The sequence below is a fragment of the Pantherophis guttatus genome, chromosome 1 (genome assembly GCF_059756535.1).
Source record: "Pantherophis guttatus breed Tessera chromosome 1, ASM5975653v1, whole genome shotgun sequence".
NCBI lineage: Eukaryota > Metazoa > Chordata > Lepidosauria > Squamata > Colubridae > Pantherophis > Pantherophis guttatus.
Window position 1 is genome coordinate 40,906,480 of NC_142063.1, and position 14,365 is coordinate 40,920,844.

The following is a 14,365-nucleotide window of genomic DNA, read 5'->3' on the forward strand; positions in this document are numbered from 1 at the left end:
TTTTTCTTTTATTCTTGTTCTCGTTTTTGTTTGATAAATTCAAAGAAAGAAAGAAAGAAAGAAAGAAAGAAAGAAAGAAAGAAAGAGAAAGAAAGAAAGAAAGAAAGAAAGAAAGAAAGAAAGAAAGAAAGAAAGAAAGAAAGAAAGATAGATTAATTGTTTTCTGGGGGGGGAAAGTGGGATAAAAAAATAAATCAATGTAACAAATTTGGCTATAGGAGTTAGTGGGGCGATCATCCATTTCTTTGGGCCAATGCAGTGTGGCTAAGAATCTAATCTAAAAAAGGTGATGAAGAGCAAAATAGAAGACTGTATATTCTGCAGGACTACTAGGATATAAACAATAGAAGCAGGGAAAGCAAGTATGGTGTAATGTTAAACTGCAAACTAGGAGTAAAGAGTCTCAGATCCTAGTTAAATCTCAACCACCAAAACTCATTGTGAATACTGTTGTTATTGTAATCTTTCTATATTTGTGTTATGTGTACGTTTCTCAGATTTTCCTATCAACTTTCAGGGCAGTTTAGGACTAAAACTTAGAACTACATTAATAGTTTAGTCTTGACTCATCCATAAAGGACTACCATGAAAACACTAATTGTTCAGACTGAAAAGCCATGGCATAAAGCATGCCAACTCATCTCCTTGAATCATGAGGCCTCTGACACTTTGACAAACTTAGAGGACTAGGTTCTTGGTTCAAAAGTGTCTTCAAAACTGTAGTGCCAGCCTGCTCAAGCACTATCAACGGATTCTCATTGTGCAATATTGATTAGACTAAATGAGAGTTGGACTACATGACTTCTAAGATCCCTTCTAACATTATGATTCTTGGATTACAAAGCTATTTTGGACTATGGCCTCTTCCTGACTTTGACCCTGCACTTGATGCAGAGAAGTGATGATAGACAAAGGAGCTTGGTCTGTTCATCTTTGAGAGGAACAACTGAGGAGGAATGTGGCAGTACTCTTTAAGTACTCAAAATAATATCATAAGGTATGTGACTGTCTCTGCTGCCTCAAAGTGCAAGGTGTGAAATAATGGTTTTCAATTATGGCAGAGTAGGTTTTCATTGAACATTAAGAGCACTTTCTAAAAGTAAGAACAATCTGATATGAGATCAATCATTGGAGAGCACTGGCAATTTCTCCTCTCTGGATATTTTAATATGAAGTCCTGAGAGCCATCTACAAGGGATAATTGGATTCTTACACTAAGGAAGGATTTGATTTGATGGTAATTCCTTTCAACTGTATTTTTATTCTTATTTGTATTTGTATTCTTTCTGTATTTCTATTGGCCATTCCCCATGGTTACACTAATGAGCTTTCCCCTTCATTCTTAAATTGGGCTATAGCAATATTCAACCTCACCTCTCACATCTTTCACAGAGGAGGCTGCACAGTGTGGCTGCCCTTCCCAAGCTTAATAAGAGGAAGTTTCAGGACAGTTGGAGGATCCCCCCATCAATCTTTTGTGTTTTGCCCAGCATCATCTACCAATCGGAATACCAGCAATCAATTGTTCTCCTGAATATATGGTAGGGTGGTTAGCGGTTCAAGTTTTAACTGTTATTATTTATTTATCTTTAGTGTCTGATTATTTACTCTGTGTTTCTTCTGACCAGGACTATTGATCTTCCTGAAATAGTTTTGTCAGAGTGCTAGAAGACTGATACATTTCTATCAAACAACCCCCATTCCCCAAAGCCTTCTTAAGAGATCGGGAGAGCTGAATTGAAATTCAAAGTAGAGAATTCTGAGTCAGAGGGCTTTCAGCATTGTTAAATCTTACTTTACTTTTACCCTCCTGAAGCTAATTTCCTCTGAGAATTGTTTGTGGTCACGTAAAAAGTTCTTCCTTCTTCCACTTCCATTCCACATTGGTGTATGCGCGACTATATCTCACCCACTTCTATTTTGTGTACTCCACAGCACACAAGTAACACCCACATGAACCAATTCCTGGGTGTTATATCTCCTGAACTCCCAAGAGTGTGATAGACCAGTGTAAACAGAAAAACAACAGTAGCCAATCTTTCTTGTAGCAAAAGCCGAACTGGCTACGGAGGTGCCATACATAGGAGGAGAGGGCAAGCATTTCTGCCATAGGCTTGCCAGGCAAAATGGAAATGAGCAAACTGATGTCCTACATTGTCCACATGGGGAAAATAATATCACTGTTTCAGCAGTGGGGTGAGAATGACACGAAGTCAACATCATGAGGACCTGTCCTCAAAAACACTTAGCAAAATATCTTCCAAAATGTCTTGTGGTAAACGGCCCTATGAGTCAACACTGCTACCTTAGACATCCACCTGTCCTTAACCATCACCTATCTGTACTTCCTCTGATGCCAATTTGCTCTTCCAGGGACTCAATTATCTCTACTGGATCATTGAGAATCACATTCCTTCTTTAAGCAAGACAAGTACTCGTTTCCAAATTACTGGGAAGATATTAAACAGAGATCGATTGTAGCTCCTTGAAAATTAAACACTTAAGTAATTAGGAGAGGAACAAAGATTCTCCCTACTTGACCAGGAACTTCATAAATTCCCCAATGCATAGAAAAATTGGGCTGTTATAACACAGGTCATAAGTCAGCCTTTCCAACCAGGTATCTCCAGAGGTGTTGCATTTTCAAAATCACCAACCTGCATTTTTATATAGTGCTAGGTTGGCGAAAACTGGCTTTAAAAAGCAGAGGGCTGTTTATGTGTGTGATAAAGTTTTACAAACTTCTAAATGCACCAAAGAAATCAGGCCAGATTTCTTCCAAGCCAGTTTTCAAAAAGTTCCTCTTAACCTGTATGAAAAAGTATTTTCTAGGAAAAAATTACCCACAAACATGTGATTAAAATATATCTAAATGAAATTAATCAGTAATGAAATAAGCTCTGTGCTGATGGAGAATAATGAAGATAGGTGAATGAACTATAATTAAGTTCTAATCTGAACAGCTGGCTTCATATTTTTCAAGTGAGAATGTACCCAGTTTAATTTCTGGTAACAAGCTGGTTTTTGCTGAAAGCATTAGTGACATCTTTGTGAGAAATGCACTTTAATGATAAACAAGAAAAAGGAAGATGGGGAGTCTCACGGTAAACTAATCATGATATTTATGTTGTGTGTATTCATGCACGCACACCCACGCACAAACATACACACAGGTGTAGCAATTAAATATTGAGTCCTCCAACATGTAACAGCATATTTTTGTAAAGGTTGGTCAAACACCAACAAAAAAAATCTTTTAACATGGTTTTGAAAGCCAAAGCTTCAAGGACAACACTGTGGAATTTAAAAGGAGAACCTGTTACAAGAAGCACAACTCTAATTTTCTTGCTTGTTCTCAACATCTAGGACAAAGGCTTTTTCAGGTTCTTTAAGAATTTTACACACAATGAAGCATTATGATAGACATAATGTGTGTTAATATCTTGCTTAACCACAATGTGGTTGAAGTGGAACAGCTACAGCCCAATGGGGGTATCTGGTGTGAGCTACAATATGCCTTACAGGCCCCAAATCCTCCAATCTTATCCTTCTATATCCGCTGTCTTCCCATCACCACACTTCATGCTGCTTTATCATGGCTTTCTTGCCACTGATATACTGCACATCTTGATTCGTCTGCTTCTCTCATCTCTTCTCTGGTTGTAAGTCAAGAATTACCTGTATTTAATTTATTCTTTATTCTTTATGTCATTGTATTTCAAATATTGTTATATTTTTCCTCTTTGTTACCTTGGTGTTTTATTTCCTATCCCCATTCTACCTCCTTTTCTGTATCACTGCATTTCTTGTTTCTTTTGTATAACTAACTTGACTCTGGTTCCTTTCTTTCTCCCATCATCTCTATAAGCCTCTACCATAGCATTTTTCAATATTAAGATGTGAGGGAGAGGAAGTCCAGCCATCTTAAGGTTGCCAAGGTTGAAAAATACTGCTATACCATTACACAGAGCAATCAGCAGTCTTGTGGTTTCCCCAGAGAAAAGGAAGAGCTGACCATAGATTGAACATCTTAACTTCTTACCTTTAAACCAGAATCAGAACTTCTTAAACATGTTGCAGCTACAATGTATAAAACAGTTTCACATAACAGAATGCTTATTCACATCAAAAACTCCCTGCCCGTAAAACGATTTTAACAATAATTTAGCCTACAGAAGACAACGTCTCCAAATTACCTTACCAAAATTGCAATTATTTTTTTTTAAATTAGCAGAATATTCCAGTTAGTAAGAAGATGGTATTGTATTTCCAACCCCCAAATACTATTAGGTTTTTGGTATTTCTTTTATATATTAACCACATTTTAGTGCTAACTACTTAAGAGTATTAGTACCTGTTTCAATATCTGTTAAATGAAGCATAAAATCAAAGCCTCCACTCAGTGCATTTCTTCCACAGGGAGACCACTGAATAGCTCGGACAGCACCGGTATGGATAAAGTATGATTTCAAGCAGCGTCCTTCATCCACAGCATCCCAAACCTGAAATATATATATATATACATTTCTAAAAAAATATAAAATAACTAAATAACTTATTTTAGGGTCAGCAGGAAGCAGTACTGATTTCTACTGAACTATTTTCAATGAGTAACCAGAATGTCATCATAAAATAATATTTATTTATTTATTTATATAATTTTTAAAAATTACATTTCAGTACATGACAAAATGAGATAATTTGAACAAGAGAGCTAGTTTGGTGTGGTGGTTAAGGCATAAAGGTAGGAACCAGGAGACTGTGAGTTCTAGTCCCATCTTAAGCACAAAGCCAGCTGGGTGATCTTGTGCTAGTCACTTTCTTTCAGCTCTAGGAAGGAGGCAATGGCAAACCAGTTCTGAAAAACCTTGCCAAGAAAAATGCAAGGACTTGCCCAGGCAGTCTCCAAGAATCAGACATGACCTGAATAGAAGAAAAAAAAAATCAAACAGAACTTCCAAATACGTTAAATATACCAATAATACAGAATATTACAATGCACAGATCTTTTTAAATTAATAAATATTTGACCACAGAGTACTCTGCATTAAGAAAGGTATATGAATTGTTGTCTTCAGCATATTCAGTAAATCTATAAACATGTTCATTCATTCCTTCTTTTCTAATCTGCTACAGAGATTTGTTCTGTTTCTAGCACTTTTAGGTTAAAAAATAATTGTCTAAAATGAGGACATTCACTTACATGTGTTGGTTAGAGAAAGTCTACTGTACTGTACTGACACATATTCCAAAGCACTGAAATACTGAGTGCCCTTTATTTCAGTGAGTATAAAGAATACAATACTATACTCTTTGAAGTTGACATCTAACTCTTTTTCTTATTTGCAGAACAAAATGCTTGAAAGAGTAGGGCATATTCCCATGAGGCCAATCTGCCATAAAAGACACATTTCTATATTGACTTAACAGAAAAATCCAATGTTTTCCAAATGTATCAAACAATGTATCTCATGATCTCAGACATTTTGACTGGAGATGGCTCCACAAATTTGTAAGTAATTAGCTTGGCCAAGGCTGAACTGATTAATACAAGAAAACAAGGATAATTGTTTTAATAGCCAGGGAAAATTAGATAGATTTAATTTCCACAAAATTTGACTAGACATTAGAAATTGCAACCTATAATTATACTTTTGGTTTCAGAATAATCAAGTTTTTTCATTAATCAAAAGCTATCAGCTTTGTATTCATCATTTTAATAAGAAATGTATCTACAAAATTTATCAGAAAAGTAATATCCTGTTAAAAGGCTAGTACATAGGTCTCTTTATGAGACATTATATTGATTTCCTTTTTTGTATTAAGCATAATGCTAATAACCTGTGGCAGTAAAAATGATGAAAATAACATTCCTGATTACTATCATTTACTTTGCTTTAAAACTTTTGGTTATTTAGTTTTCAAGCTGCACACTATAATTAATTTTTCAGGCAATTTTAATCTTCAGAATTAGAACTACTATTAAATTAATATTCGAATAGATATGAGTTGATATGGATCATCATGATTTCAACATTCTTGAATTATTATTTTAAAGCAATTTCTGTTAGCTGTAGGGAGAGGGTGAAGTTAAAGCATTGATGGCAAAGTATGGTAATTTCAGAATCAGACCTTATGTCAAAAAACATGTTTGTAGTATTTGGAACAAGCCATAAATACTACATTGGGCAAAGAATAAATGTTCGAATAGGCCTTGGTTGGTTGAAATATATTGATTCAGTGTAACCACAATAGGAGCTCATCACCACACGGTAACTTCATTTTTGGCATGTTAACAGACATGCCTTTATTTAATAGTCTTTTTATTAGTCCTCAAAAACAAAATGCTCTGCAGGGCAATGAATTACAATAGTCTCTGAGAATATATTTGAGTAAGTTCTACTGTCAAAATAGTTTATTTCATCTTATTTGCAGAGAAGCTGTAAACGCTCTTGGAAATAACACTTTTAGAAAGATTGGGTGAGTCTGCCACATTTCACTAGACTAATAAAGAGTAAATCATATCCAGGTGCAATGTGAGAGGGCATCCCCTTTTCAGAAAACAGCTGCTTGAAGAAAATGGAAAAGACAGGTTGTAAATTACTTAAAAGCTCCTCTCTGATGTTTAAATGATCAACTATGAATAGACAATGTCCCTAACAAACTTCAAGCGGCGCATTTTCTCCTTCTTTGGAAGAAGCAAACAAGCATCTCATTAAAGGGCTTACTCTATATTTTGCTAAATGTGGGTTTATCATTAAGAGTTGAGATATGGAATGTTTGTTTGAAAGGGATATGTGGTTTCTTGGTGCTCTCCCAGCTCAGTAGTTTTCTTGCAACTGTTTCATTACCAAACTAGGTAACAACATCAGTGCTAATAGGCAATGGAGTCTGCTCTTATTTTACTAGTGGCTTTCCCTTTCAGTATTGGTGGAAGTGGTCTTGACGATTCCTTGACTGGACTGTTGTTTATTGTTAGCTTGTTTGATAGTTCCTTGATGGGGTATTGCTTGCTTCTTAATTGTTGGCCTATGCAAGGATGTCAAACTCGATTTCATTGAGAGCCGCATCAAGGTTGTGTTTGACCTCGGGGGCTGGGTGGGCGTGGCCAGCTCAACATCACTCATGTCAGGGCCACCCCTCCCAGGCTCTGTTTTCGGCTGCGATGGCCTCCTGCAGTGATCTGCCAGCGAAAACAGAGCTCTGTTATTGCTGGCAGAGGCACCATGGGCCGGTCCCTCGCTGTTTACAGGGCGGTCCTGTGGGTCAGATCTAAGCACCCTGCGGGATGGATCTGGCCTGTGGGCCTTGAGTTTGACACCCCTGGTCTAATGATAATGGGAATGGGATATGTTGTTATTTGGGGTTGTTCTCTTCGGAATGTTGAGCATTTGGAATGGAATGGGTTCTATGTTGGGTTTGCTTACAGTTAACATGTTGTTTAAACTTTTTTCCCCCTTAGTAAAGGATATTTGTGAATTTGTTTTTTTATAAATGGTCCCTCTTTGTCATGTTAAACTTCTGGTTTTTGTTTACACTAGGATATTGGGACCATTTTATGCCTTTTAAATGTAGTTTTGCTTACAGCTGAAAGTTGAAATGTAGAATATTGAGTTTTATATATGTTAATTAATGTTATTTTAGGCTCTGTTTGGACTTTTTGCTGACACCTGGTTAGAGAAGATATTACTTATTGGATTTGCCTAAAGTTAAGAGATGAGTTATGGGATGAAGAGATTTACATTTGGTAATTTAAAAAGGGTGAAGAGATTATGAAATTGTTTATACTTGTCATGCTGAGGATGGGAAGTTGCTTTTTAGAGTTCTTTTTCTTTTCTTTTTTGCAATTTTTTCATTTGTCTTTTTTAGCTTGCATTATCTTTTCCTATTACAGCTAAAACTTTTATTAAAAGTTATTAAAATATTATCTACTCCACTGAAGTTTTAGCTGTGACAGATTTTTTGTATTTTAATTTCTACTAAAACAAGTCCGCTCATATTTGATATGAAACCAAACCTCTAATGACAAACGGACACAATTAGTGTGTTTTATATAATAAAGTTTAGAGTATATCTTTGATAAACATGCTGGAAAACTCCATCCTAGTACTTTTCTGGCTGTCTACGTTCCAGAACAACCCAACTCCAATTAAAAATCCAAGACAGGCATTTTCTCAAAGTTCCAATTTATTAGAGTAGGTATACTGGCACATCTGGGAAAACCCAAATCTAAGAGTTCCGGGTTTTCCCTCAGAAATTCAACATCGCAAATCCAGCCCCTGCACCCCTCAGTCCATCACATGGCCCAATCACCATCCGTCCCATCTTGAGCCACCACTTCAACCACTCCTCCTCCAGATGCAGTAACATCCTGACCTTGACCAAAAAGAAGAATGCTATTATGTTTAACTACAATCCCTCTACTAAATCCTCCCTCCTACTTTCCCAAGCACAAGAAGATGGCAACGTGGAAGCTTCCGGTGCTAAAATGGCTTCCAAAGCTGACACTGGCATTGTCCCCTATATAGCCTATATAGATAGCCCTGCTATATAAGAGAAATATCTTATATTTCTTAAATATTTTGGCTTTTTATCAAAATATTCATGGATTTAATTTTTTAAAAAGAAGGCAGGCCTTCACTGAAAAGCTATATACTGCAATATTGATAATTTGGACTGATGAGATCACAACAATATGTGCCTAGTTCTGGGATGCGCCTTCCCTGCAAACATTGTGATTAGTCTTATTCTAAAACTGCACTTTGAGCTACATAAAAGTACATTTGAGGTTTGATGCTGCTGGTTTTAAAAAAAGAGATTTAGCTGCTGCTCTTTCCTCTTGTCTATATTTAGGTTGATTATTGCTGTGTGAGTTCCAAGACTGGTAGATAGCTCCACACTTGCAACCTAGTCCTGCAGAGTGCACCATAGTTGCCTAATCACAATGCTAGTACACATCACCAGAGTTATGTTTGTTTTCTGATCATGTTGACAGCTGAAAAGCTGGACAGCTGGAAAGCTCCAAAGCAATATTTATAAATGTGCCTCAAATATTATCCTAATAACTAATAACTAGTATCTTTCTCTAAATCTAAAAACAGCAATTCCAACAACTTCAGTTCAGAGTTGGTGAGAAAACTGAATGCTAATTACAGGTAGTCCCCGACTTACGATCAATTGAGCCCAACATTTCTGTTACTAAGTGAGACATTTGTTAAATGAGTTTTGCCCTGTTTTATGATTTTTCTTGCCACGGTTGTTAAGTGAATCACTGCAGTTGTTGTGTTGGTAGTACAGTGGTCTAAGGCACCCTGTTATTAAGCTGGTTATTAAGACCAGCTGCCTGCAATTACTGCAGGTTTGAATCTCGCCAAGGCTCAAGGTTGACTCAGCCTTCCATCCTTTCTAAGGTAGGTAAATTGAGGACTTGAGAAATTGAGTTGTGGGGGCAATAAGCTGACTTTGTATAAATATACAAAAGAATGAAGGCTATTGCTTAGCGCATTGTAAGCCGCCCTGAGTCTCCAGAGAAGGGCGGCATATAAATCAAAATTTTTTTAAAAAAAAGTGAATCTGACTTTCCCCTTGACTTTGCTTCTCAGAAAGTTACAAGAAATGATCACATGACTCTGGGACACTGCAACCGTCATAAATATGAACCAGTTACCAGGCGTCTGAATTTTGATCATGTGAGCGTGGGAATGGTCATAAGTGTGAAAAATGGATATAAATGACTTTTTTCAGTGCTGCTATAACTTAGAATGGTCACTAAATGAACTGTTTTAAGTTGAGGACTATCTGTAATTTGTTTCCTTTTCCTCATGCAATGAGCAAACTTGACAATTCAAGGAAGAAATATAGCATTCTCCTTCATTATAAAAGAGAAGACATAAATATTAGCATTCAGTGTACAGGCAGAATGAAATGGAAAAACTAAGGAAAATTCAACCTGTTTAACAATACATGTTCCACATTGAATTTAAATGCTTTATTTCATAATGTTGAATTCTGCTATGGAATATTCTACCCTAAAGTTATTCTAGCTTTAGGGAACAGCTGCCCTAATGTATCAAAAACATTTCTCTTCCCTGTTGGGGGGTAAGTTGGGACACAGAATCATCTGCAGGGCTGCAGCTTTCTGGTGAATAAAGTTGCTTTGTTTGTAATAGGATTCCAACTACACAAGTCCAAGAAAGTTCCCAGGTTATAATCTTGTGAGGTTATCTGGATTGACTTTGATTCTGTGATGTATGTTAATTTGGCCACCTGTTTGTTAGGTCCTTGGACCCTCCTGGACCCTCCTGAGCTACTAAGGTGGCCTGGAAGATGGTCAAGGGAAGAGTCCATTCAGTGGAATCTGTCTCTGAGAGAGGGACTAGATCTGCCTGCTTTGAAGGAGACAGTAGTAAAGCCCATCTTCAAGAATCACTTGATTCTCCATTCTAGACAATTATAATCTAATTGCCAACTTTTCCTTCATGGTCAAAGAACAAGTCACAGAGGATCTTGAAGGAAACAAATTATCTGGACTCAATTCAGACAGTTTTCAGACTGAGATCATCATCCTTCTGAACCAGCTGCAGGTCAGTTTCAATGGTACTTGTCATGCCCCTGTTGGAGTCCGAATCTGCGATGAAAGATGAGCTGGAACAAAAACTGACAGCGAGTGAGAGGGCAGCTCCATTGGCCTTGAAGGAAACTGGGAAAGGGCAGAGTCAGTCCAGGCAAGGCTGTTTGGAATTAGTAAGGCGTGAAGGCAGGGAGGAACAGAGGCAGGATGAACAGGAGAGACAGAGCTCAGACGAGGAGCAAGAACCACCCCCTCCTGATGCAAGGGCTTGGAGAGTGAAGAGAAGGCGTGATCAGCACAAACGGAGTAGGCCACTCATGAGGAGAGTGCCCCACCCAGCTTCACCAGGCACACCTGGGGAATGAGACTTAAGGAAACGCCATGGGGAGGGGCATTTGTTGGGAACAAACACTGAATTCCTGAAGTGTTGTACGCCAACGTTTGGACTTGCCGAGAATCCTTGCATTCCTTCTTGGCGTTCTGGACTAGTTATCTGGATCTTTTGCTCCCTGAATTCCTTGCTTTGCTCTTGTTTTGCCAAATATATTTGGGATGCAGCCTTGGTGCAGACAGCGCTGGGCTGGACTAATTGCAGCCAGAGGCTGCTTGAGGTTTATGTGGGGGTTTATTATCACTCTGCTCAGGGACTTGCCAAAAATGTGAGAACGTTTATGGGGATTTGGAGCACTAAAGGGGCAGTTTGAACTGCTAGCTGTTTGTGTTATCTCTGTGCTGTGCCCTGGGTCATCACAGTACTGATGGGCAGAGATATCATATCCACAGTCCCTTAGGGTGGAGTGTCTCACAGTTTGCCATTATCCTCTTTCTTGTTTAATTCCTACATGAAATTGTTGATTCAGCATTCAATAATGCATTGATGATACTCAGTTTTAAATCACCTCCCAATATGATAGGTCACTGTATGTCCCAATATATATGTCACTAATATTACATGAGCTGGATTGGTTGTCAGTAGGCTTCCATGTTCAATTCAAGATGTTGGTCATTACTATAAAGCCCTTTATTGCATGGGTGCTGGATTCCAAAAAACCATCTATCGTCAACAATATCTGTCTGCCAACCAATCCCTCCAGAAATACAGATAGTTAGTCTCTTTTCTAGGATTCTGAACTTAAGACTTGGCTTTGATTTCAGGACTGGAGTTGATCTGCTTGTGGGGATTCTGATTTGGTTTGATTTGTTATTGTATGGTTGTTTTAATGTATGGACTTATATATTTTTAATGGATTTGATTCTTTCATATTTGTAACCCACCCAAAGTCTATACCAATGGGCAGCTATATTAAATGTACATAAATTAATGCTATCATCATTTCAGGTTCTGGAAAATGACTCAATAAGTGGATAAAAAACCTAAATTCAGTCTAAATATCTGGCTGACTGCGACAAATAACAACAACGAAAAAAGGCATTGAAAGAATATCTGAAGGACAGTGAAGAAGATACATCAGAGCTATCTCACCGTGAAGGCTTTACTGAATATCGAAGAGGCTAAAGTAGCCTACAAGAAAGATCAAGTGAAGAATAGAAAGGAGACATGGCAAGGCAAACTGTTACATGGCTAGTACATAAAATTTAAACAGACAAACACCTGCCACATAACAAAACGGCCCAAAACGGGGAGCAGGAGGGGTGGCGCAGCCCCCCGCAGCCAGTTTTTGCTCCCAGGAGACTGCAGGGAGGCTTACTAGGCCCAAAACGGGGAGCAGCTGGGCGGTGCGTTGTCCCCCCCGCGGCTCGTTTTTGCTCCCAGGGGGGTGCAGGAGGCCGAATGCTGCCTGTCACACACCCTGGCAACATCTACCATGGCCACACCCACCCAGCCGGTCATTAGAACAGAGAGAACCAGTTGTTAAATTATTTGAATCCCACCACTGCTTACAAGTATCGAAATACTTACATATATGTTGTACTTACACAGACTTTCTAAAATATTTGGTAGATTTAGCAATTGTTCATTTAGGATCTCACACATGCGCTATATGATTATTAACATGGTAAACAGCTTGTAGAATGAGCAGCATCACTCTGTGCATTACATTTTTCATTAACAATATTGGCTGTAACACTACTCATAAAGCTATCTGGAATTACAGTTTTCATGCTGGGAGAAAGTGAACCAGTTGCTCTAACGACCACCCTCAAAGTAATTTTTAACACCATCAGAATGTGCTTTTAGTTCTCTCACTATCTGCCTTTTTAATATGGCCATATCATTATAAAGCACATGCCAGGCAACAGTTTTCAATAATTAAAAAAGTAGAGAAAATCACTTGAAAAACAGTCCAGCCTGCATGACGAAGGCAGAATAATCCACCCCTCGATCTTTAAATCCTGACAGATCAAACTATACAGTCTTTGCCCAACAGACAAGAGCAGCTACCAGGGTTAACAAATATTTTAATTTTAACTTCTTAAGAAGCATTCATGACAGGGATTTTCAGAAGCCAGGAGTTATTGCAGAAATATCCCCGGGGAAGTAGAGACACTACAGCCCTTATTTGCACTAAATTGATTGTCCCTCTGACTTTGATTGCAAGATATTTAGAACTTTCACTGAAGAGATGTCAAGAGACAATCAACACCACTCCAAATTTGTAGACTATGCACATAACCTTATACTTTTCCTCTCTGTGTCTTAAATCCATCCAGGGAGAATAAACCAAACAGCAAGAAAAATGAACTAATGGCTGCTAGCAGAGATAATCCCTATAGGAAAGAAGGCACATTTCTCTCCTCAGTAAAGCTTGTCATTGCTTGAACCAGCTTTTGAAGCACTCAGTGACCTATTTGTCAACTGACAGACAGCTACCTAAATATCTGATGCATTCAAAACAACTTTTAAAGTATCTAAAGCAGGTATTCGGGAGATCATGCCACACCATAGTCAGAGTAGCATGTTTAAGTCCCAGCTGCAGTGGATTTTTTCCTATTTAAAAAAATAATATTGAAAACTAGGGAAACCTATTCTATTCAGAATTCTGATTCCAAATTCTATTCAGAAGAAAAACCCAAATCCAACGTCCTATTTCTCTACTTTACCAAACTTTATTAGCTAAATCTCTTTACAAGTTACATCTAAACATCATTAGCAATATTTAAAAACCCTAGCTAGTGTTTATTTGCTCATTTAGATTATCCTTTACTAAATTTACCACTTGAATTCCCAGGCATTTTACAAATTGGATCTTTCTTCTGTTCTGTGTTATATGTAAATATTGCCATCCATTTCCAAATGCTTTTTTTTATATAAATATAAACTTACTTCATCTTCCTAAGGAATGTGCTGATTGCTTTTAAAAATCCTTTATATAAATAAATTAGTATGTTTTTAGTTAAAATTATTCTGTTAATAAAGAAAAAAATGACAGAAGTTAATAGTCATTTTATGTTCTATTTCAGTTTTAGGCTATGACCCATCTGCTATAATGTCTACAATTTTTTAATTCCAGTTATTGCATATTTTGCATGCATAAACTCAAGAGTGCTGCATTTTCAAGTAAACAGTCAACTTATTTGTAGCTAACAAAGAATTCTATATCAGAAGAGTAACCAAATGATATCTCACACAAAAGTGATAGGTTGTGAATATCTGCATGTTAAACTGGAACACAGAGATAAGCTGAGTATCCTTCTGGTATATTGGTCACCTTAATGCTCCAATCAATTTATTTTCAAGATACCTGACTTAATTCCTCACTTTTAGAGTTGGGTAGTTTAAACTTCTATGTCCTCAGTGCTAGGTTGGAGATGATAAGACTGTGACCTCCATGG

General features: G+C 37.5%; 1 protein-coding gene across 2 annotated transcripts in view; it reads right to left on the reverse strand.

Moving 5' to 3' along the window:
* The window catches only part of WDR25 (WD repeat domain 25), a 68,886-nt gene that overhangs the window by 30,646 nt on the left and 23,875 nt on the right, over positions 1-14,365 (reverse strand). For both annotated transcript variants that reach the window (XM_034418470.3, XM_034418471.3), the window contains exon 3: positions 4,355-4,502. In XM_034418470.3, coding sequence (XP_034274361.2) covers positions 4,355-4,502 — 148 coding nt within the window. The remainder of the gene's footprint in view (positions 1-4,354; positions 4,503-14,365) is intronic.